This window comes from Aquila chrysaetos (assembly GCF_900496995.4).
Source record: "Aquila chrysaetos chrysaetos chromosome W unlocalized genomic scaffold, bAquChr1.4 W_unloc_9, whole genome shotgun sequence".
NCBI lineage: Eukaryota > Metazoa > Chordata > Aves > Accipitriformes > Accipitridae > Aquila > Aquila chrysaetos.
The window spans coordinates 118,222-137,742 of NW_024470329.1; the positions used below are offsets into that span (position 1 = coordinate 118,222).

The 19,521-nt window shown below is 56.6% G+C and overlaps 2 protein-coding genes across 4 annotated transcripts; both read right to left on the reverse strand.

The window, feature by feature from the left end:
• Window positions 1-1,925: 1,925 nt before the first annotated feature.
• LOC115338050 (RAC-beta serine/threonine-protein kinase-like) lies at window positions 1,926-13,021 on the reverse strand. Of its 3 annotated transcripts, none has more exons than XM_030006482.2 (14): window positions 12,909-13,021; window positions 8,727-8,867; window positions 7,518-7,646; window positions 7,263-7,374; window positions 6,915-7,068; window positions 6,561-6,692; window positions 6,015-6,080; window positions 5,767-5,835; window positions 5,051-5,173; window positions 4,449-4,577; window positions 4,000-4,214; window positions 3,835-3,922; window positions 3,640-3,742; window positions 1,926-3,343 (listed from the first exon to the last, which is right to left on the reverse strand). In XM_030006482.2, the coding sequence occupies exons 2-14, from the start codon at window positions 8,770-8,772 to the stop codon at window positions 3,264-3,266; spliced, it is 1,446 nt and encodes a 481-aa protein (XP_029862342.1). In that variant the 5' UTR covers window positions 8,773-8,867; window positions 12,909-13,021; the 3' UTR covers window positions 1,926-3,263. The 3 variants fall into 3 exon arrangements, with proteins under 3 accessions (XP_029862342.1, XP_029862341.1, XP_029862344.1); XM_030006481.2 differs by lacking the exon at window positions 12,909-13,021 and adding an exon at window positions 12,113-12,351; XM_030006484.2 differs by lacking the exons at window positions 5,767-5,835; window positions 12,909-13,021 and adding an exon at window positions 12,113-12,352.
• On the reverse strand, window positions 12,730-17,808 carry LOC115338045 (uncharacterized protein C19orf47-like). Its single transcript, XM_030006467.1, has 8 exons — window positions 17,803-17,808; window positions 17,594-17,717; window positions 17,335-17,518; window positions 17,185-17,219; window positions 15,918-16,064; window positions 15,486-15,556; window positions 14,512-14,813; window positions 12,730-14,046 (listed from the first exon to the last, which is right to left on the reverse strand). The coding sequence occupies exons 1-8, from the start codon at window positions 17,806-17,808 to the stop codon at window positions 13,854-13,856; spliced, it is 1,062 nt and encodes a 353-aa protein (XP_029862327.1). The 3' UTR covers window positions 12,730-13,853.
• Between the last annotated feature and the right edge of the window lie 1,713 nt (window positions 17,809-19,521).

Here is a 19,521-nt window from a genome sequence, read left to right on the forward strand (position 1 = left end):
ACTCTATCCTGACTGCTTGCTTGATTTCTGCCTTTTCTTCCATTTTCTCCTATTGCTACTATTTTCTACTTTTGATACTTTTGATAATAAAAACTCTTTTGGGTATATGGCATTTGACCTTGTTTGTGTCTTAATCTCGCTCTTGGGATCATATCGAAACCTTCCCCGACATTGGATTGGGACACCCAGGCATCTGGGTCCCTCCCGACCCCCCTCCAGAGGACACCCAGGTCCATCCTGTGCCCCCCCCCCCAGGACACCTGGGTCCCCCCCTGCTGGATGTCTGGGTCCCAGCAGGGTGCAGAGAGTGATGCTGCAGCTGCTGTTCCTGGATGGGGAGGAGGCTGTTGGGGACTAGAGCATCACTGAGTCCCTCTATGGTGCCTGGCGGTGCATATGGCCACCATCCCCCACGGGCCACATGGCACCCAGATCACCACCACGGTGAGCGGCACCAAGCCCCACGGTGGTTTGAGGGTGGTCTGGTGGCACCTGAGGGTGGGGCATGGTGCTGGGGTGGTCTGGTGGCTGTGACCCAGCTGGGATGGTCCCATGGCACCCAAGGGTGGTGGGCTGGTCTGAGGGCACTGGAGTGTGGTGACATGGCATTAGCCAGGCTGGGATGGTCCCTGGCACTGCTGTGACCCAAGTGGGTGGTGGCATGGCGTTGGCCCAGCTGGGACAGTCCCACGGCATCTGGTGGCACTGTGGTGTCCCTGTGCCTGTGCTGGCATCCCCAGAGCCTGCCGGTGCTGCTGGACCTGCTGGGTGCCTGCCACCCTGCCATCCACAGCCACTTCCCCCGCACCCACCACTGGTTCCTGTGCCTCGTCGCCATCGGTGGGACTTGGGGATGGGGACACAGGGGTGGGGACAGAGTCAGGATGGGGACAAGGGGATGGGGTGGGGACAGGGCTGGGGATGGGCTAGGACATGGAGACACGAATGAGGACAGGACACAGGTGGGACATGGGGATGGGGACAAGGTGGGACACAGGGTTGGGATAGAAACAGGGACAGGATGGGGACAAGGGGCTGTGATGGGGATAGAGAGGAGGAGGCTGGGGGGTGTCACAGAAGGTTCTGCCCTGCCATGTTCTCCCCATGTCCCTGGTGCAGAGCAGCAGCTGGGGCTGCTGCATGTCCTCCCCCAGGACCAGCCCTTCTTCTGCCTCAGCCCAGCCCCAGGACCTGTCGAGTATGACCATGTCCCCTTCCTCCAGCGAGGTGACATCCCCACCTCCCCCCCATCCCCTGGGGCACATTGTCCTCCTGTGCCCCGGGATGCACCATCCCTGAGTCTCCATCCTGTGTGGCCAGGGCAAGGAGCAGGGTGGGCAGCTGGGGTCCTGTGGGCTGATGTCCCAGGGGACATGCCCTCCCCCTGTGTCCCTGCAGGTGTCCCTGTGCTGCACCTTATCCCCACACCCTTCCCACATGTATGGTGCACCCTTGAGGACACCAAGGACAACCTGCACCCCCCCCCCCCCCCATGGAGGCTCTGTGCAAGATCCTGATCACCTTCATGGCCAAGTTCCTGCAGCTCTGAGCCCCGCTGTTACCCCTGTCACTCCCAGCCTGCAACCCCTGGGGACTCTGGGCAGCCCTGGGCTGTGCTGGGAGCCATCAGTAAAGTGCTTGGTGACCAGTGCTGTCACTTGCCACAGGGACAGCTGTGGGCCCAGGGACACATGATGCATGGGGACATATAATAGAGATCCCAGGGAGCACTATTAGGGTGATGGGGGGGGGGCCCAGGGAGGTGTATGCAGGTCCTTAGGGATCCCTAGGAGCACTACTCAGACCACAGAGGAATAAGCTACAGTAGTTATAGTAGTGCCTGGGTCCCTCCGGGGGGGAGGGGCACAGCTGGGGCCCTCAGCCTCCCCTCTCCCTGCCCCAGAGGAGCCCAAGATCCCAGTTCCTCCAAAAAAGAAAAAAAAAAAAAAATTTATTGCTTGTACCGTACAAATACGAGGGCAGGTGAGAACTGGCTGCTGCACCTGGGAGGCCGGGCCACTACCACCTTGTTGAGGGGGTCTCATCCCCTCGTCCCACTCCAGTATTTTTAAATTAATTCAACTGGGCAACTAGAAACCAAGAAAGAAAAAGCAACTTTTCTCAGTTCCTCCCTGTGGGGAAGTGGTACCAGGCACCAAATTTCTACCTCCAAACTGTGGCCCTGGTATCAGCTGCACCAGGAGACACGGGGTAGCAAGTCCAGCTTGTCACAGGCCTGGCTTGTTGGTGTGGGCACTGTGGTGAAGGTGATGCTCCCCAACCACTGGGTCCCGCTGGCATTGTGCCATGCCAGTGAGGTCTGGAGCCAACAGCCCTGGTGACAGTGGCCTCTACAGAAAGGCATCCATGGAGCATCTGTTGGGTGTGGATCAATGGTGCATGCCAGAATAAACCCAGTCCTGACACTGGCAGCCAGGGATGCCAAGCTGGCGGTGCAGTGGCAAAAGCCCTGTCCCTCTGCAACACCTCTGGTGACACTATCATCCACTGAGGATGCCGGAGGATGAGGCTGGTGTCACTGAGCCTGTCACTGCAGCTCCTGGCTTTAAGGCACCAGAGAAGCCAAACTATTGCTTTTAGGATCACATTTTCCTTAGGGCCATGCTGGCCAGCCACAGGGTTGAGGCACTCCCCTCTGCCAAGGCACCGATCCAGGGATACTATTGATTTTCAGTCACTGCAGGTTCAGTTCAAAGCAGAGGTGGGAGTATTTGAGGGGCTAAGACATGCCCCCCATGGTCTCGGGGGGGGGGTATCCTGCCCTATTGTTCCCCCCCTCCTCAGGGCAGCCAGCATTGGATCCTAGCCATGGGGGGGGGTGTGTGTGTGTGTGTGTGTTTCCCCTCCCTTCTGCTGTCAAAATGGCTTCTCCCCAACTGGGAGCCATGGATTTTACTGGGCGGAGGGCTGGCTGAGCTTCAGGGGGGTCAAGGCCTCAGGTGTGGGGAAGTGGGGGTTGGTTTAAAAAGCTGCAAGCACTTCTAGGAGTTTAAAAAATAAAAATAATAATAATAAAAATCAAAGCAGTCCTAGGCTAGGGGCAGGAGGTACGGCTCGGTGCCAGTGGGAGCCACGGAGCAAGAGCACTTGGTAGGGGTATGGCTTCTGAAAGGTGCTGCAGCACAACGCTGGTGAGCCACAGCTTCCCACCCCCCTTCTGCCAGGCACAGAAGAAAAAGCCCCCCTGCCATGAGTAAACCCCCAAACCCTCCTCCTCGGAGGCTGAATCCCGCTGCTACCGGTTACTCCCGTATGCTGGCAGAGTAGGAGAACTGGGGGAAGTGCGTCCGCTGGTCATTCTCCAGGGAGCCCATATTGTCATCTGCAAAGTCAGGGACGGAGAAGGGTTTGAGGGTGACGGAGATGCTGATGAAGCCTCCCTGGTATCTTCACAAGTTTCCCTGCTCCCTCCCGCAGCAGTGATGCCACCAAAGCTGCCCAAGACCTCTCCAGGGCAGCGAGAGGGACCCTGAGCTTTTATAGAGGTATGACAGCTATGCCACCAGCCCCTCAGGTGACACCCACCACCATGATGGTGACAGGAAAATGAGGTTGCATGAGAGGAAGAGGTATAGGTGACAAAGGGGGTTCCCATTTCTGGGCAGCATTGGCACTCACAGCGATCTGGTGGGGTGATGGTGATGGATTGGGCGGTGAACTCGTCATCAAAATACCGTGTGTCGATCTCAGACGTCACTTGGGGCTTGAATGGCGGGACCAGCTGATGGAGAACAGGAGAAATTCGCTCACCAGCAGTGCGCCAAGTGCCTGCCTGCCCCTTCACCCCCTCAAAGCACTCCCTTCCCTTCCTACCTTCTTCTGAACCACGTCCTGCCAGTTGATGGGGGCGAAGAAGCGATGCTCCATCACCTCCTTGGCATCGCTGGGACCTCCGCCGAGCCTGCGGGCACAGAGAGGCATGTCCAGAACCGCCAGCAGTGCTGCGGTCCCCCCCATCCATCCCCAGTGGGCCCTCACCTCTGTTTGGGATCCTTCTTGAGCAGCCCAGCCAGCAAGGATTTGGCCTCGGGGCTGAGGGTACGAGGGAAGCGGATCTCCTCCATGAGGATCAGCTCGAAGAGACGCTCGTGGTCCTGGTTGTAGAAGGGGAGGCGACCACACATCATCTCATACATGACGACCCCCAGGCCCCACCAGTCCACAGCGCGGCCGTAATCATTGTCCTCCAGGACCTGCATGAGGGAATACGGAGAGGATGGTGCTGACGAGGCCGAAGAACCAGGCAGCAACACGAGGAGGGAGAAGGGAAACCCATTCTATATACAACCACTCCTGCAACCCAAGTGTTTGGAAAAAGCCCCTGCTGAACCACTGCCACCTTGGACTTTGGGAATAACCTCCACAGAAAAACATCTTTGGCACAAGAGTTTCGAGGAAAGCCTGGCTGTGGGAATACTTTTAAGTACCTCTGGAGCCAGGTACTCGGGAGTGCCACAGAAAGTCTTCATGGTGGCTCCATCCGTGATGCCTTCCTTGCAGAGCCCGAAGTCGGTGATTTTGATGTGGCCGTCTTTGTCCAGCATGAGGTTTTCCAGCTGAAAAAAAAGCAGACAGGTGGGAGAAAAGGTTTGGAGCTGAGCGAAGTTGGGAGCATGGGAGTGGGACACTGCTCCCCAAAAGGCTCCGTCAGATGGTTGGGGTCTCAATCCATCATTGCCGCATGATGGGGATGAGGGTGACACCTCCCCACAGGGCCAGTTCACACTCTCTTCTGATGAAGCCAAGCTCCTGCCCTCCCTCCTGCAACAATGTGTGCAAAAACATCCCCAGCCCCAGGCAGAGCGCAGCTCTTCACCAACCACAATGAGCGAGAACAAAGAAAGGGCTTGCGTCAACCAAGTGCAATGCTCTGCTGGCTGAAACCTTTTGAGGCCCCTCAGGGTGATTTTTAGGAGAGCTGGGAGCAACTCCACACCCCCAAACACCAGCCCAGGAAGATGAAAATTGTGCTGGCGCTAAGACAGGGCGAAGGCACCGCTTACGGATGCTGCTGTTGCCGGGTTGGTACCTTAATGTCCCTGTACACCACGTCCCGGGAGTGCAGGTACTCCAGCGCAGAGACTATTTCTGCGCCGTAGAAACGGGCTCGGTCTTCTGTGAAGACGCGTTCTCTCGAGAGGTGGAAAAACAGCTTGGGGGGGGAAGAGAGAGAACAGCTGATCAACAAGTGCTTAAAAAAACCCACTGAAACCCGGGTTAATCACTCTCGGCACAGAGCTAATGCGGTCATATGTGTCCTAAGCTCCTCGCCTTGAGCAGTCAAAATATTGACAGCCCCCCCCCGCTCTGCCGGCACGGGCTGGGGGGAAAATGCTGCCATGCATTGCCTGCAAGAGGGGCTGTGCCATTGGCTGTGTTCCCCCTTGCAAGGGAAGTGTGTCAGGGTGGAGAAACAAAGCTGGACACCAGCACAGGGTGGAAGATGACGGAGCTAGTGATGGCTGAAGGTGCTGTGGTTCCACAGCTCCCTGGGTGATGAGGAAGGCGGCCCTGGACAGTCGCTTCACACATGCAACGGCCTTGCTGCAATATCAAGCACGAGGAAGGTGAGCGAAGAGCCAGGAAAGCTTGGGCGAGAGGAGAGCCACGTGCTCTACCTCCCGAAACATGTCCTGAGGGGAGATTGTGGAATAAATTATCCACTAATGAGCTGAAAACAGCTATTTAACATGTGGACAAGATCCTTCCAAGCCCTGGGGAAAGCATTGGGTCTTAAGCTCCCACCTCTCCGCCATTGGCGTACTCCATGACGAAGCACAGCCGGTCATTTGTCTGAAAGGCATATTTCAGCGCCTGCAAGAGGGGGGGAAAAAAAAAAAAAAAAAAAAAAAAAAAAAAAAGGTCTTTGGAAGCATAGAGCCCCACAGCTTCTCCGAGAAGGTAGTGAGGGGAAGGGAACAGTTGTTCTGGGGTGCACTGGGCATCCTAGCGTGCTGCCCCTTTGCTCCCTCACTACCACCAGCCGTACTTACAGTAAGGAAGGGGTGCCTGGTGTTCTGCAGCACCCGGCTCTCCGTAACAGTGTGCGCCACCTCATCCTGCAAAGGGAGGAGAAATTAAGTGCCATTTATCCCCCATTGTTTCTGGAAAATCAGAGATTTTTCATGGCTGCCAACTATTCCCAGAAAAAAACCAGGGATGGGAGCTAGAAGTGCCAACCTCTGCCCTGTTTTTGTCCCCACGGGGTGAAGGGTTTGTCGGCCGGATCGTCCGGAGGAGGACGTGGCCGCGCTGCATCCCCTGAGAGAGGCGAGTGTCACCCACGGTGTCACCCAACTGTGTGTTACAACACACACCTGGGGTTTTAAAATAAGGATAATTCCTGGAATCCCCCAGCATTTAGAGCACAGCAGGAGCCAGCCATTACTTGGCAGCTTTGGAGGCATGTTTTGAAAGCCCTCCCAACATTTGGGGGTTTAGACTACATGACCTTTAAAGGTCCCTTCCAACCCAAACTATTCTGTGATCCCCTAAGCCCTGCCAGCTCCCCTCACCCTCCACTGGGGCTTGGCACTTACTTTCGCAATGATGACCTCTTTCCGTAGGATTTTCATGGCGTAATAGTGGCCAGTGGCCTTTTCCCGCACCAAGATGACTTTGCCAAAAGTACCCTTTCCCAGGAGCTTCAGGTAATCAAAATCATTCATGGTCTGGGGAGAAATGGGGAGATGGAGGTGAGAATTTGTGGCATGGGCAAGCGGGATCTGGGATGGGAAAGGGTTTTCCAAGCTATTTCACCCACCGTTATCCTGGCAACAGCGGACACCATGGGGATGAGGTTTATCCCATAAACCTCCCTCATCACTTGGCAGTCCCAACCCACCACAATCCTGCTTGCGGCAAGAGATGGTGCTGTGCTGGGGGCAACTTACAGCCTTGGTGCGGGTTTTGCTGACAGCCACCTCCATCTCCTCAGCGCCGGTGCTGTCATTAGGAGATCCACACTTGTAATCCATTGTGTCTGCCTCTGGTTCCTGGTTCTTCAGGCTGTTTGCTACCGTCTGGATAGCTCGCATCCACTCCTCGCTATGGAGAAAAAGGGGATTGGTGGCACAGGGAGGTGCTGAGGATCACTGAAGGGGGCTGCGCCTGCCCCTCCAGCCTTTGCAGGCAGATGGGAGTCACAGCTGAGAGATTTTGGGGCTCTCCTGCAGCTAGGATCAACACAACGTGCTATTTATCCCAGATTCCCAAAGGAAGGGGCCATCCCGTGTGCCTACCGCTCTTCGGGAGAGTCCACGTGGAAAGTCCTCTCAATGACTGTCGTCCACTGCAAGCATCGGATGACAAAGGTGTTGGGCCGAGGCCGCTCAGTCTTCATCAGCTGGCACTCTGTGTAAAAAAAGGGAAGAGGATGGTTTGGGATCAAATATCCTCATCCCAAAATCTTCCCTAACAGCATTGGTGATGAGGACACCCTGCCCAATGCTGGCTTGTAACCACGGACAGCCCTGAAGCCACACTCGCCAACGTACCTGCCACGGAGAAGTTATTCAGAGGTGGCAAGCTGTGGTCAGACGTCTCTGGCCGTTCCTTGTAGCCAATAAAGGAGCCATCACTTTTCAGCAGGAAATACCGGGGACGCCACGTTTTGATGTATTCCCCTGTGAGAAAGAGGGGGGCGCGGGGGGTGGTGCAGGGGTTTTCGGGGAAGGACCCCTCATAGGGGGTCCCACTGCTGAGGTGGAAAATTAAATGGCAGAAAGACCCCTCATAGACAGAAAATTAAGTGGATGTTTTTCTTCAGGCTGTTTCTAGGAGCTGCTTCAGAGAAGCTCCTGCAAAAAGCAGCCAGCTGCTGTAATTTAGGAGAGGCACAAGCAGCAGGTTAGCCTGAAACATGCTTGCTCTGAGGGAACACAGCACAAAAAAAGCTTGCTTCCCCCGGCAGCTCCAAAATTGACCCAAAGCAGCCTCAGCAGCTCCAGATAAAGAAATAGCATCAGAGAGAGGCCCTGGCTTCCCTCTCTCCAGCTATATTTGCCCAGAAGGAGGAGGAATCCATGAACCTGCTGGATACAAGGATCCAGCTGGGCTGCCGGTAGGAGAAAGGTGGCTGGAGGCAGATGGCTTTCATGCCTGGTCCCCTTACAAACCGCCCTCAGCAAGGGAAGGAAAAATAAGACCCACCATCAATGGGTCTAAAAATAAACCCCTACGTGTGCAGCTGCTACAATGCTGCAACATTCCCCTTGTAGGGCTAAAAATAAAGGGGCTGGCTGGGGGTCTCGCTGCAGGGCCACTGCAGCAGGTGGCTTGGCAAACTGGGTTAGACTGTCTGTGAGGAGATGTTAGGATCGTCCTCCGGCTTCCCAATGCGGCAAGCAATTAAAAACGATGCTGCCGGAGGATTTGCTTGTGACACAGACCGAACGCTAGTGAAGTGGTGTTGCTGATTTCTGGGAGAGCTGCTGAGTTGAGCCAGGAGCAGGAGAAAGCCAAAGGGGGAAGGCACTGGTGGGTTTTGGGATGCCCTGTGGTGCCAAGGTGCCTCGTGCCATTTTAGGGCGAGGGGAAGCAGAGACCGCCCTGCATTTGTGCTGGGGAAAGGTTAAAATTGCCAGTAACTGGAAACCAGAGCTATCCTTTCCCAGCAGCAGCTGCAGTGCCGGATTCCCCACAGTGACCCAGCCTTGGAGGGATGCCACTGCCACTGAGCCGGCTCCCCAGCTCGCCTCCCTCACCTCTCTTGTGCAGCCAGCCCTCCTTCACGACTGACACTTCATTCATGGTGGTGCCGTGGGCTCTAACCCCCTTTCTGCCGCAGGACTGGGGAAGTGGCTAACGCCGGCGGCAGCGGGAGGAGCGGCGAGAGCAGAGACGACCTGCGGGAGAAGAGAGATATGCTCAAGGAAAGCTGGCAAAGTTCCTGACGCTCTTCTTTCCCCTCCCTCGAGGGGAGGCAGCCAGTTTCAGCACAAAGCCACCCCCATGTGCCGATTAAAAACTCCTCCGCTGCACCAGTTTCCCAAAAAACCCCACCCCCAAAATTAAAAATCAGCATGGAGGCCTTGCAAACCTGGAGATGCCAGGATGGAGCAGGTTTGTTGGCACTGTCCCTTTACCTGGCTGCTGCACAACACGGGATTAAAAAACCTTGGGAGGGTTGGACAAGCTCGGGGGGGGGGGGGAGCACAGTCCCTTGCAAAACAAACAGCTAGAGAAAAATTAATCGCAGTCACCTGACAGGATTAACTCCCTGGGCTCCAAAATCCCACTGTGCTGGGCGACGGAAGGCAGCAGGACAAGGGGACATGCCACATCCCAGCAGTGGCTGGAGGGGATTGTCCCCACCTTGGGTTTCCCCAAAGTCACCTTGGGCTCGCTGACCCCACCATCCCCTGGCTTTAATCAGAGTAAAATAAAACCCAGCCCCATAGATTTGCAGCCAGCCGCAAGGGTTTGGGGTTTTCCAGCTGCATCCAAAGCAAGACAAGAGCCAGAGCAGCCTGAGACGAATTCCCTGGACACAGTGTTATCCCGATGGGAGCTCCCACTCCCTTCCAATCCCTGTGGATCAGTTCCAGCACCTGCCTAACTCCCAAACCTGCAGCCTCATTTTAAAACCTCTGATCTTGCCTTTAAAGCTCCCTCCGCTGCGGGGATGAGGGGTTTTCCAAAGGGAAGCATGGTGGGTGGGAGGGAAATAATTTCTGTTCCTTGCTCACATAAATCTGCCCATGCCTTCCCAATGGGAACCCCCCGCCCTGCAAGCATCCTGGGATGCTCCTGCAATCCCAGATGGGGAGGAGGATTTTGGGGACTCCGCTCGCCCCTGAGGCTCCTCCGCTCACCCAGCAGTGGGCAAGGACATGGGGCAGGCAGCCAGGCAATTCAGGCAGAATAAATACAGGCAGGACCTTGCAGTGCATGGAGCTAATGCTTCTCCAGCTGCTGAAGGGTGGATCTCCAGATGGATCTGCTCCTAGTCAGGCTCTGGCAAAGAGCTCATTGATGTTAATTAAAAAGGAAATAAAAAGCTTGCTGCAGAAAAGGGCTCTAATTAATTTCAGAGCTGGCCCAGAGAGGCTGAGCCTGCTGCAAGTGTCCCACAAGGGATCCGGACCACAGATGCAAATGATATCACAAGAGGCTTTAATAAAAAAATCCCCCAAATTATGAAAAACAGCCCCTAAATGAGTGATTTGATAGGGATGGAGGTTGCAGGATTTTGGGATTGGCTCATCCTGTGGCCACACTTTAGCACAGCAGAGAGATGCCAGCGCATCCACAGCATTGGAGGCAGGTAAAACAGTCAGGATGCAACGAGCCTTTGAACCCAGTGGCGGAGCAAAGATGTTTTTGGTGAGGTTTGGGCTCGTTCACATCCAGGGCTTGTTTCTATACTGTGCTAATTATCCCGGCTGCAAGTAAAAGCCTTCAATTGGTTGTACTTGGCCTTTGATTATATTTTTGTGCAAAGCATGGGACAGCAAGGCTCTCAAACCCGGAGCCTGCAGACTTCACTGAGCCAACACCAAGTCCTCTTTCAACAGCAATATGAAAAAAACAGTGTTGGTTAAAAAAAAAAAAAACACCACCAAATTGTTGCTTTTTGGGTGTGTTTAAGGATAATTATGACAGCGGGAAATCACGATTCAGGAATCACCGGCAACTTGAAGCCTCAAACCCCATTACGGTCCCCTCCTCGTCCTTGCAGGCACTGGAGGATTTTTAATATGATCCTGACAGCTAACAAAGAGCAGGAACAAGCAGCGGTCGTTAGACACGTTCTCTGAGCCCTGATTGTTATGGTTATTTCCGATGATGGATGGGGATTGTATCTGCCACCAAGGGATCCTGACAGCCCCACAGATGCCACGAGAGTGGTTTCCAGGCACGCACCGAAAAGCGGTGATTAAAACGCACACCAAGAAAGCCCCATTTCAGGCGCGCTCAAGAAACTTTAAACCAGCTGTGAAGTGGCGCCGTAAAAGATTTGGATCTCAAAGTGTGGTGGCGTGCATCCTGTCCCGGGGATGCGCGGTGAGGAGCTTTCAGAGAAGGTCTGAAAGGTGTCGGTGCCGAAAGCCGCAGAGACAACACAGCCCGAGCCCCCTCCTCCAGAGGGGCAGGGGGGGTTGGGTGCCGGGTACCCCCCCAGGCTGCAGAGGCAGGCAGGAGGCTACAGTTGTTACTTACGTGGGGGCAAAGCACTTGGCCAGGCTCACTCAGGGGGTGGCTGGGGAGGGGGATGGGTCCCCCACTGCTGTTGCTCCTCCCTGGGGGAGGATACTGGGGGGGGGGGTCACAGCACAGCCTCCCCACCCAGCAGAGGTGCCCCAATCTGCAGAGAGCCCCCAGATCCTGTTCTCCCATGGCAAAGCCCCCTCCCCAGGCAAAAGACAACCCCCAAACCCCAGAGGCCCACAAGGAGCCCTCCAAGCCCCCCCACCTCATCCCCTTGGGACAGGGCCCTCCAAGCCTGCCAGGTCCTAGTATAGCCCGTCCCCCCCCCCCCCAGCCTGCCAGGGGCCCCCCACATCAGACCCCTAGGATAGCCCCCCCAAGCCTGCCAGGGCCCTAGGACAGGCCCCCCATGTCATCCACCTGGATAAGCACCCCCCCCCAAGCCTGCCTACGCCACCCCCAGGACTGCCAGAGCCCCCCATCTCAGGCCCCTGGGACAGGCCCCCCAACCCTGCCTTGGGCCCACATTTCAGGCCCCCCAGCCTGCACAGACTCCCCAATCCAGTCACCCCTAGGACAGAGCCCCCCCACACACTGTAAGGCCACCCCAGCCCAGCTCAGCTCCCCACTGCATTTCCCTCCCCCCGCCCAGCGGCGAGTGGTTCACTCCCCGCAGCATCCCCCGCCCCGCGGCGGGCGGGCGCATCGCGGGGCCATGGGGAGGGCGCTCTCCCCTCGACCACTTCACGGGTGCTGCGGTCCCCGCGGTGCCCCTCAGGAGACGGGCGGGTCCATTGCGCGGCACGAGGGGGGGGGGGGCGGCGCCTCGCACCCCTGGCAGAGGGGCGCGGGTGGTACATTCCACGCGGCGCCCAGTGGGGGACAGGCGAGCCCATTGCGCGACGCGGGGTCGGGGGGAGAAGCAGGGCCGGCGCCTTACCTGTCATGGACGCCTCAGGCCTAGTCGGCTGCCGTCGCTCATCCCGGTAGCGGTGGGGCTCCCCCCCCTCCCCGTTCCGCCTTATCAACCCCGACGGCGCCCGCGCTCCCGGAAGCCCCGCCCGCTCCGGGCCCACGCACGCAGGAAGCGGAGACGGACGGGGAGGAGGGGGGGGGGGGTCGAGGGGGGGGACGGAGAGGGAAAGACCCCGCTCGCCTGCCCGGGGCCGCGCTGCGCAGGCGCCGCGTCGCCGCCTCCGACTGCGCATGCGGTGCGGGGGCAGCGCGCCTGCGCGTAGGGGGTGGGGGGGGGGGTGCATCACCTCCCAACGCACATGCGCCTCTCGCCCCGCCCGCAGGGGGCAGAAACACCTCCCGCTTCCGCTCATTTGCATATATTTAAATATAGTTGAATAACTACTCTATGACTACCTACGTACGGCCGAGGAGGAGCAAGGGAATGATGCTTGCTTGATGCCCACAAGGCATGGGCATCCCCAACCCTTGGGTGCACCACCCACCCATGGGTGCACCGAGCTGCTCCAGTCTCAGCACCCTGAGGTGGTTTTGGGGGGGGTTCCTGGCCACAGACTGGTGGCTCAACTGACACCAAACAGAGCTGTTTCCACGCTTTATTGCAAAAAGCTCCCCCGCGGGCTGGCGGGTGATGTAGAAAGCCAAAAACTGGGAAAACCCACTCATTTTCACACACCAAACAACGCCCGAAGCGCAAATAAAACCTCCCAAAATAGGGTAAAATAAAGAAATTAGTCGTTTTTCTTATTAAAAAGACTCACTGTTATGGCCCTGACTCACCACGCAGCTGCCTCCACCCCCATTGTCTTTATTTTGGGGAGAAAAAAATGTCTTTTCAGGGTTTGCAGCAACGCTGGACAGATGCAGGGTGAAGATGCTCCCGGAGACGCTGTTGAAAATAAATTTTGGGGGAAATAAATAATTTCTGTAGACCCCCACAGTGTCCATTTTAGGTTTCACATTGGGATGAGCTTGAGCCTAAAACAGCAAGAGGCGGATTGAAGGTGTTGCTTAAATCAAGGCAATTTGGGGATTTTTTGAGCCCCCAACGAGTTTTTTTTAAGCTTTTGTTTTTTGGTTTTTTTTTTCTTTTTTTTGGAGGCTGCTCTGAAATCCTTAAAAATTAAGGATCCCCACAGCAAGCTGCCACTCTGTAATGACTATTTACAGAGTTGCTTTGGTGCAAATTCCTAAATACAGGAAAAAAAAAACCCTCCAGAGGAAAAAAACAGAAAAAATAGGGAAAAAACCCTCTCTCTATGGAGTTCTCCAGGTCCGAACTCCTAAATACAGGAAAGAACCTGCAGAGAAGGGAAAAATGGGGGGGGGGGTGGGGGCAGCGGGGAAGAGGTTTTGATGCTGGTAGGAGATGGAGAGCAACGATTTGGCCTCGCACCCACCGGCTTTGTGGGCCAGGGCAGGCAGGGATGCCCAGCAGGCAGGAAATCTGGCAGGAAGGGCTTTTCCCCCTCTTCTCTCCTGTTTTCCCATGGGATTAGTGTTTCCCTATGGAATTAAGCCTTTCCCCATGGGATTAAGCATCTCCCTGTGGGATTAGCGTTGTTTCCCCGTGGGATAGGCAAGGAGGAAGGCAGGATGAGACTCTGCCGGTTCTTGAGGGTGAATAACTGGGATGGTGGACAGCGGGTGACCATCAGGAGGGAAGCAGACAAGCAGAAAACCGTGCAGGAAGAAGCATCGCGGGATCAATCCGGTTTCTTCCCCAGCCGTTTAAAGACGCTAACGGTGCCAGCGCTGTCCATCTGAGCACCGGGGGTCTCGCTGGTGCTGCTCACCTTCCCGCACCCCCAGGTCCTTTTGATCGTCACCCGAATTTCGGGTTTGCTTTTATCCTTTGTGCTGGTGACATTGCCATCCTGGGCTTTGACTGACACCGCATGTCCTGGGTTCAGCTGGGATAGAGTTAATTTTTACAGGAACCTGGGAGGTGGGGGGGCATAGCCGGGGCAGCTGACCAGAACTAGCCAAGGAGCTATTCCATACCATGTGACATCATGCCCAGTATATATATGGAGAGTGGGCCGGGGGGGGGGGCTCTCCTGCTCTCTCTCTCGACTTTCGGTGGGGGAAGTGGCGGAGCATAGGGTCCCGGGTGGTGAGCAGTTGCACTGTGCATCACTCTTTTTTTTTGTATACTCTTTATACATTAGTACCGTTGTTGTTGTTGTAACTTTTTTTGCGTTGTCCCAGTAAACTGCCCTTATCCCAACCCTCGAGGTTCCAGTTTTTTTTTTTCTTTTCTCTCCTCCGTCTCCCCCCTATCCCACCGGAGGGGGGCGGGAGGAGTGAGCGAGCGGCTGCGTGGTCCTTTGTTACCGGCTGGGCTGAAACCACGACACCGCAGCAATACTGATGCCGCTGATTTTGGATGCCACCGGTTGTGGTTTCGCCACCATACGGATACCAGTGGCATTCCTATGACCAAGCTGCTGGATGGCGGCAGTGACAGTGACTGGTTTGGCTTCTGAACTGGTGGCTTTCGCCTTGATGGTCCCTCCCAGCTCAGTGCTTTCCTTACGGGGAGGTTTGGTGAGTTTTTTTAGGACGCCGGCGTACTGGAGAACAGAGCAGTCGTCGTCACTCTCGGTGGCTTTGTCCCCATCGGTCCCCAAGGTGTCACCCAGTCTGCTGAAGACCCCTGTGGGCTGGGAGACAAGGGGGGGTAGCCCGTCAGCACCCGCACCCCCATTTTGGGTGCTCGATTTACACTCCTGTTCCCCTTCGTCCCCCAAATTCTGCCACTGTCACAGAGGCAAGATGGATACTGGCCTCGCCCGTGAAGCATTTTGAGGTGTAATGACGCAAAACGCTGCCTGCAGCAATTAAATTAACGATTAGGCTACAAAACAGGTCTATAAATCACCCATAAAATCATATTCCCTCTTATTTTTCTTGAGGGCCTGAGTCTGCAACTTGTTTTACACCCTGAGACTTCCACGCTGAGGAGAAGTCTCACCCCCAGAGGAGAGAAAAAATCGCCTGTATCCCCAAATAAAGAGCATTTTGCCTCCAGAGCAGAGAAAAAACCTCCTGTATCCACCATTAAAGGGGTCAAAATAGAAGTGCAGATGGGGATCACCCAGAGACTGGGGATCTGCTTGCCTTCGGTGGCTCCATCCTGCTTTTCCCTGGTGTTTCCCCACCATTTTCTGTTTATTTCAAGGTTCCTTCAGCCTCTCTGTGGTAAGCGGGCAGCTGTGAACCCCAAAATAATCTTCGGGGAGAGGACCCTCATGTGGGGATCTCAGTGGGGTTTGGCACAGCTGCTGCGAGTGACGGCTGAATGCTCCTGCAGCTGAAAACCCATGTCCTCTCACCTTGCCTCCTGTGGTCGCATCCGCTTTTGCCTCAGCTCCCAGCCGGTCAAAGACGGACGTCCTCTGCAGACCTGCAGTTTTCAAGAAAACATGGGTTTTTGGAGGTTTCCCCGGAAAATGAAGCTACATTGGGTCAGTGCCGAGGGCTTGTGGCCTTTCAGCCCCATCCTACTGTCAGGGCACCCGGCAAAATAAAATCCACTCGATAAAAGCGTGCAAACAGCCACCTGCCCCCTTCTTCCTAAGGCTTAAATGGACTTGAGCAGAACCTTTACGGCTCGCAGTGAGTAAATATATCCTTGGAATAACACAACTTCTACCCAGTAACTCTCTGGATATGAAAATTCTAGTGGGATTTGTAATGATGGGCTAAATTGGGACTAAACTGGGCTTCTGGAAGAGAAAATGAAGATCAAAATCTTCCACTGGTACCTTTGGCCGCTTGCTGCTCCAGGATTTTCTTTGTCCTCGGCGTGGTGCCCTTGGGCATGTTAATGATGTATTTCCCTTCCATTTCTGCTGTCACCCGGCGGCGTTTTACTGGGATCGTTGGATTTTCATCTGCCGCGTCACATAAACCTGGTGGGACGAAGGAAGAGAGAATCAAGAGCCCTTGTTACAACAAGACTTAGGGGGTAGAAGGGTTTTATGAGTGCTTGGGCACAATCCCAGGGTCGAGTGAGCTCTGAAACTGGCTGCTTCAGCACTAACAGATCTCCCGCAGCACTGGGGCTCTGCGAACACGCTCCCCCACTGTGTCTAGCTACTCCCAACGACAAAATCACAGAATTGTTTGGGCTGAAAGGGACTTTAAAGACCATCCACCACTTGCTGTGGGCAGGGACATCTCCCACTAGACCAAGTTGCTTCCAGCCCGGTCCCAGCTGGCCTTGAACACCCCCAGGGTGGGGGCATCCACAGCTTCTCTAGGCAGCCTGTTCCTGTGCCCCACCACCCTGACAGTCAAGAATTTCTAATGAAAATCTCCCCTCTTCCAGTTTAACACCGTTCTCCCTCGTCCTGTCTCTACACCCTCTGATAAAGAGCCCCCCTGCTTTTCCTGCAGCCCCCCTGCAAGCACCGCAAGGCTGCTTTAAGGTCTCCCTGGAGCCTTCTCCTCTCCAGGCTGAACCACCCTGACTCTCTCAGCCAGTCCTCTTATGGGAGGTACTCCAGTCCCACCCCAATCACTGTTGTGGCCTCCTCTGGACTCACTCATGTAGGACCTTGCACTTGGCCTTCACAAGGTTGGCATGGGCCCCCTCTCTCCAGTCTGTCATAGTTCCTCTGGATGGATCCCTTCCCCCTGGAGCATCAACCCCCTCCACTCAGCTTGGGGTCACCCCCAAACTGGCTGCAGGTGCATTCAATCCCGCTGTTCGTGTCCCCAACAAAGATGTTAAATCATAATTGGTCCCAGTACAGATCCCTGAGGGACCTTGCTCATCACCTGTCTCCATCCAGACGTCAAGCTGGAGTGAGACCATCTGTCCAATTCCTTACCCACCAAGGGGTTCCACCCCTCAAATCCACGTCTCTCCACTTCAGAGACAAGGATGTTGTGCAATTAGCTCAAAAAACCCGTAGCCGGATCCAAAGCAGCTGTTAAAATTTGGCTGGGGGGGGGGGGGGTTAATGTGAAATAGAAAGGAAAAAGTAACTTGGCGTTGTTTCCGCTGGGATCTGTCGCCCTCCCTACCTGCCTTCACAGAGGCCAATTTGTTGGAGGCAGTCCTGCATCCATAGGGACCCCCCCCCAAGCATCCCACATCCCCAGTGCCACATCCATACAGCACCCCTGCCCTGAGCATCCCAGATCCCAGTCCTGCATCCATAGGGACCTACCAGCCTGGCCACCTTCCCCTGATGTCCCTCGCTGCCGGTGCTGGTGCTGCCAAGGGGGATGCGGGTGCCAGGTGTCCGACGTCGGAGGCAGAGCGAGACCTTGCAGGACCTGGCACTCTCCAGAACCCGTGCGATGTCCTCAGGGGGGGCCCCCTTGAAGAAAACCCTGGCGCTGAGGAGCTGGTCACCTATAGGGGCCACAGGGGCTGTCACCCTGAGTGCCACCCCCCCTCAAATCCAGGTGGGTTTCAGGGGACCCCCACCTTGGTGGATGTGCAGGGATTTGGGCGCCTTGGCGATGTAGAGGCCGTGGCGGTCACGGGCCACGGTGACGCCCGTCACCCCGGCCTCGGGTGCCGTCTCCAGCTCCACCAGCTCCGCGTCCTCCTATGGGGCAGAGGAGGGGTGGGGGTGGGATCTGGCCCTTCCCCCCTGCCCCACGCATTGCCCCACCGCCCACCGCAGCCCTCACCTCCATGGGGGGATGGGGGGGTCCCCTCCTCCAGGGGGGTGTCACTGGGGTCCCGCGAGAGACACAGGCGGTGGCAGGGGGTGCTCCAGTGCCTCAGGCTTCTGCAAATGGGGTGCACACACCCCCAACCTCCTGTTGCAGACCCCCAACCCCCCCATTGCAGACTCCCAACATTTCCATTGCAGCCCCTTCACCACTCCCACTGCAGCTCCCCACCTCTCCCACTGCCCCCTGCCCCCTCCTCCCCTGCCCCACACCCTCAGGCAGAGTGCAGGCAGCCCTAGAGCAGAGGGGCCCCCTTTTCCACCCTGCACCCCAAAACCTCTCTGCTGGGATCTGCCGAGACCCCCCCTTACCTCCCAGCTCCTTCCCACTCTGGTGCTCTGCTAGGAAGTGGTTGTGCCCCCCCCCCCCCACCAGGATGGGGGGACCCAGGCATCCAGGCCCCCCTAAAAGAGAACCCAGGCGTCTGGGCTCTCCATCCCACGCCTGCTCAGAAAAGGTCACTGGCTCCATGCTGGAGACCCCCGCCCCCCTTTGACATCGCACCCCGAACTTCCCGCTGGCACCTACCCATGCACCAGCACGACAAGGGGGTCCTTTGTCCTGGGTCCCCCCCACTGCCACCTCAGAGGAATTCTGGGAATTTGGGAGGCTCAGCACAAAATCCTGTGGGGCGGAGGATGGCATGAGGCTGGATTCGGCTGGCCAGGCCTGCGGCTGCAGTGATGGACTCCCGGCTCAGCAGCTGGGAATGAGCCAAGTGGGAGAGGAGCTGGAGGGGCCGGGGACACATTCTGCAAACTGTGATCCCCCCTGCTCAGGTCTGCCCTTGCTCTGGGTGTCAGTGCCTGCTTATGCAATCCACGGGCTGCACAGGTGCACAGAAGCATAGTGCATGGGTGCAGGAGTGCATGGATGCAGCGATGCATGGCTGCATGGGTGCACAGTTGCATGAGTGCACAGACGCAGAGGTGCATGGGTGCCAGGGGGCACAGAAGCATGGGTGCAGGAGTGCATGGGTGCAAAGGTACATGGGTACTGGGCTAGTGGGGTGCAGGATTTGGGGGGCACCCCTGGGCTGCAGGGGGATAGCACCTCTGGGACCCCCCTATAACACCCCTGGGACCCCATAGCACCCCAGGACCCCAAAATGCCCCTGGGAAACCCCCCCATGGGAGCCTCAAAGCACCCCCAGGACCTCCACAGCACTCAGGACCCCCATAGCACCTCTGGGACCCTCCATGAGACCTCTAAAGCTCCCTGGGGACTCCCAAAGCACCCCTGGGACCCCCCCCATAACACCCTTGGGACACCCATCACATCCCCGGGATCCCCATAGCACCCTTAGGACCCCCAAAGCACCTCTTAGACACCCATAGCGACCCTGAGACCCCCATAACACTCCTAGGACACCCATGACACCCCTGGGACCCTCATAGCACCCCAAGGACTCCCACAGCATCCCCAGGGGAGCCTGGACACCTGGGTTCCCCCCCAGTAGCCGAGCAATGTGCTGACTCAGCAATCCCATCCAGCAGCACCCATGGGCGTGGGTGGACACATGAATGGAACAATTGTTGGCAGGGTGGTGCGGGGGCCCGGGGGAATTCGGCAGCACCTGTTGCACCCACCCCAAGCCTTGGTGAGGTGGATGCTGGCACTCTGAGCCCTTCCTGGCATCCAGGGGTGCTGCAGGCCCCCTCAGCACCCAAGGGT

Bases quoted from the DNA above. Each gene is read 5' to 3' on its own strand.
- LOC115338050 (XM_030006482.2), bottom strand. From the start codon at position 8,772: ATGAATGAAGTGTCAGTCGTGAAGGAGGGCTGGCTGCACAAGAGAG. The intron at 5,174-5,766 runs GTGGGAGCTTAA...TCCCCCCCCAAG, and splicing joins AGTACGCCAATGGCGGAGAG to CTGTTTTTCCACCTCTCGAG. The intron at 3,743-3,834 runs GTAGGAAGGGAA...GTTCTCCATCAG, and splicing joins AGGACGTGGTTCAGAAGAAG to CTGGTCCCGCCATTCAAGCC.
- LOC115338045 (XM_030006467.1), bottom strand. The intron at 14,814-15,485 runs GTGAGAGGACAT...CTTGTCTCCCAG, and splicing joins ATGCGACCACAGGAGGCAAG to CCCACAGGGGTCTTCAGCAG. The intron at 14,047-14,511 runs TGCGGTGTCGTG...GAACCCAGGACA, and splicing joins ATCAGCGGCATCAGTATTGC to TGCGGTGTCAGTCAAAGCCC.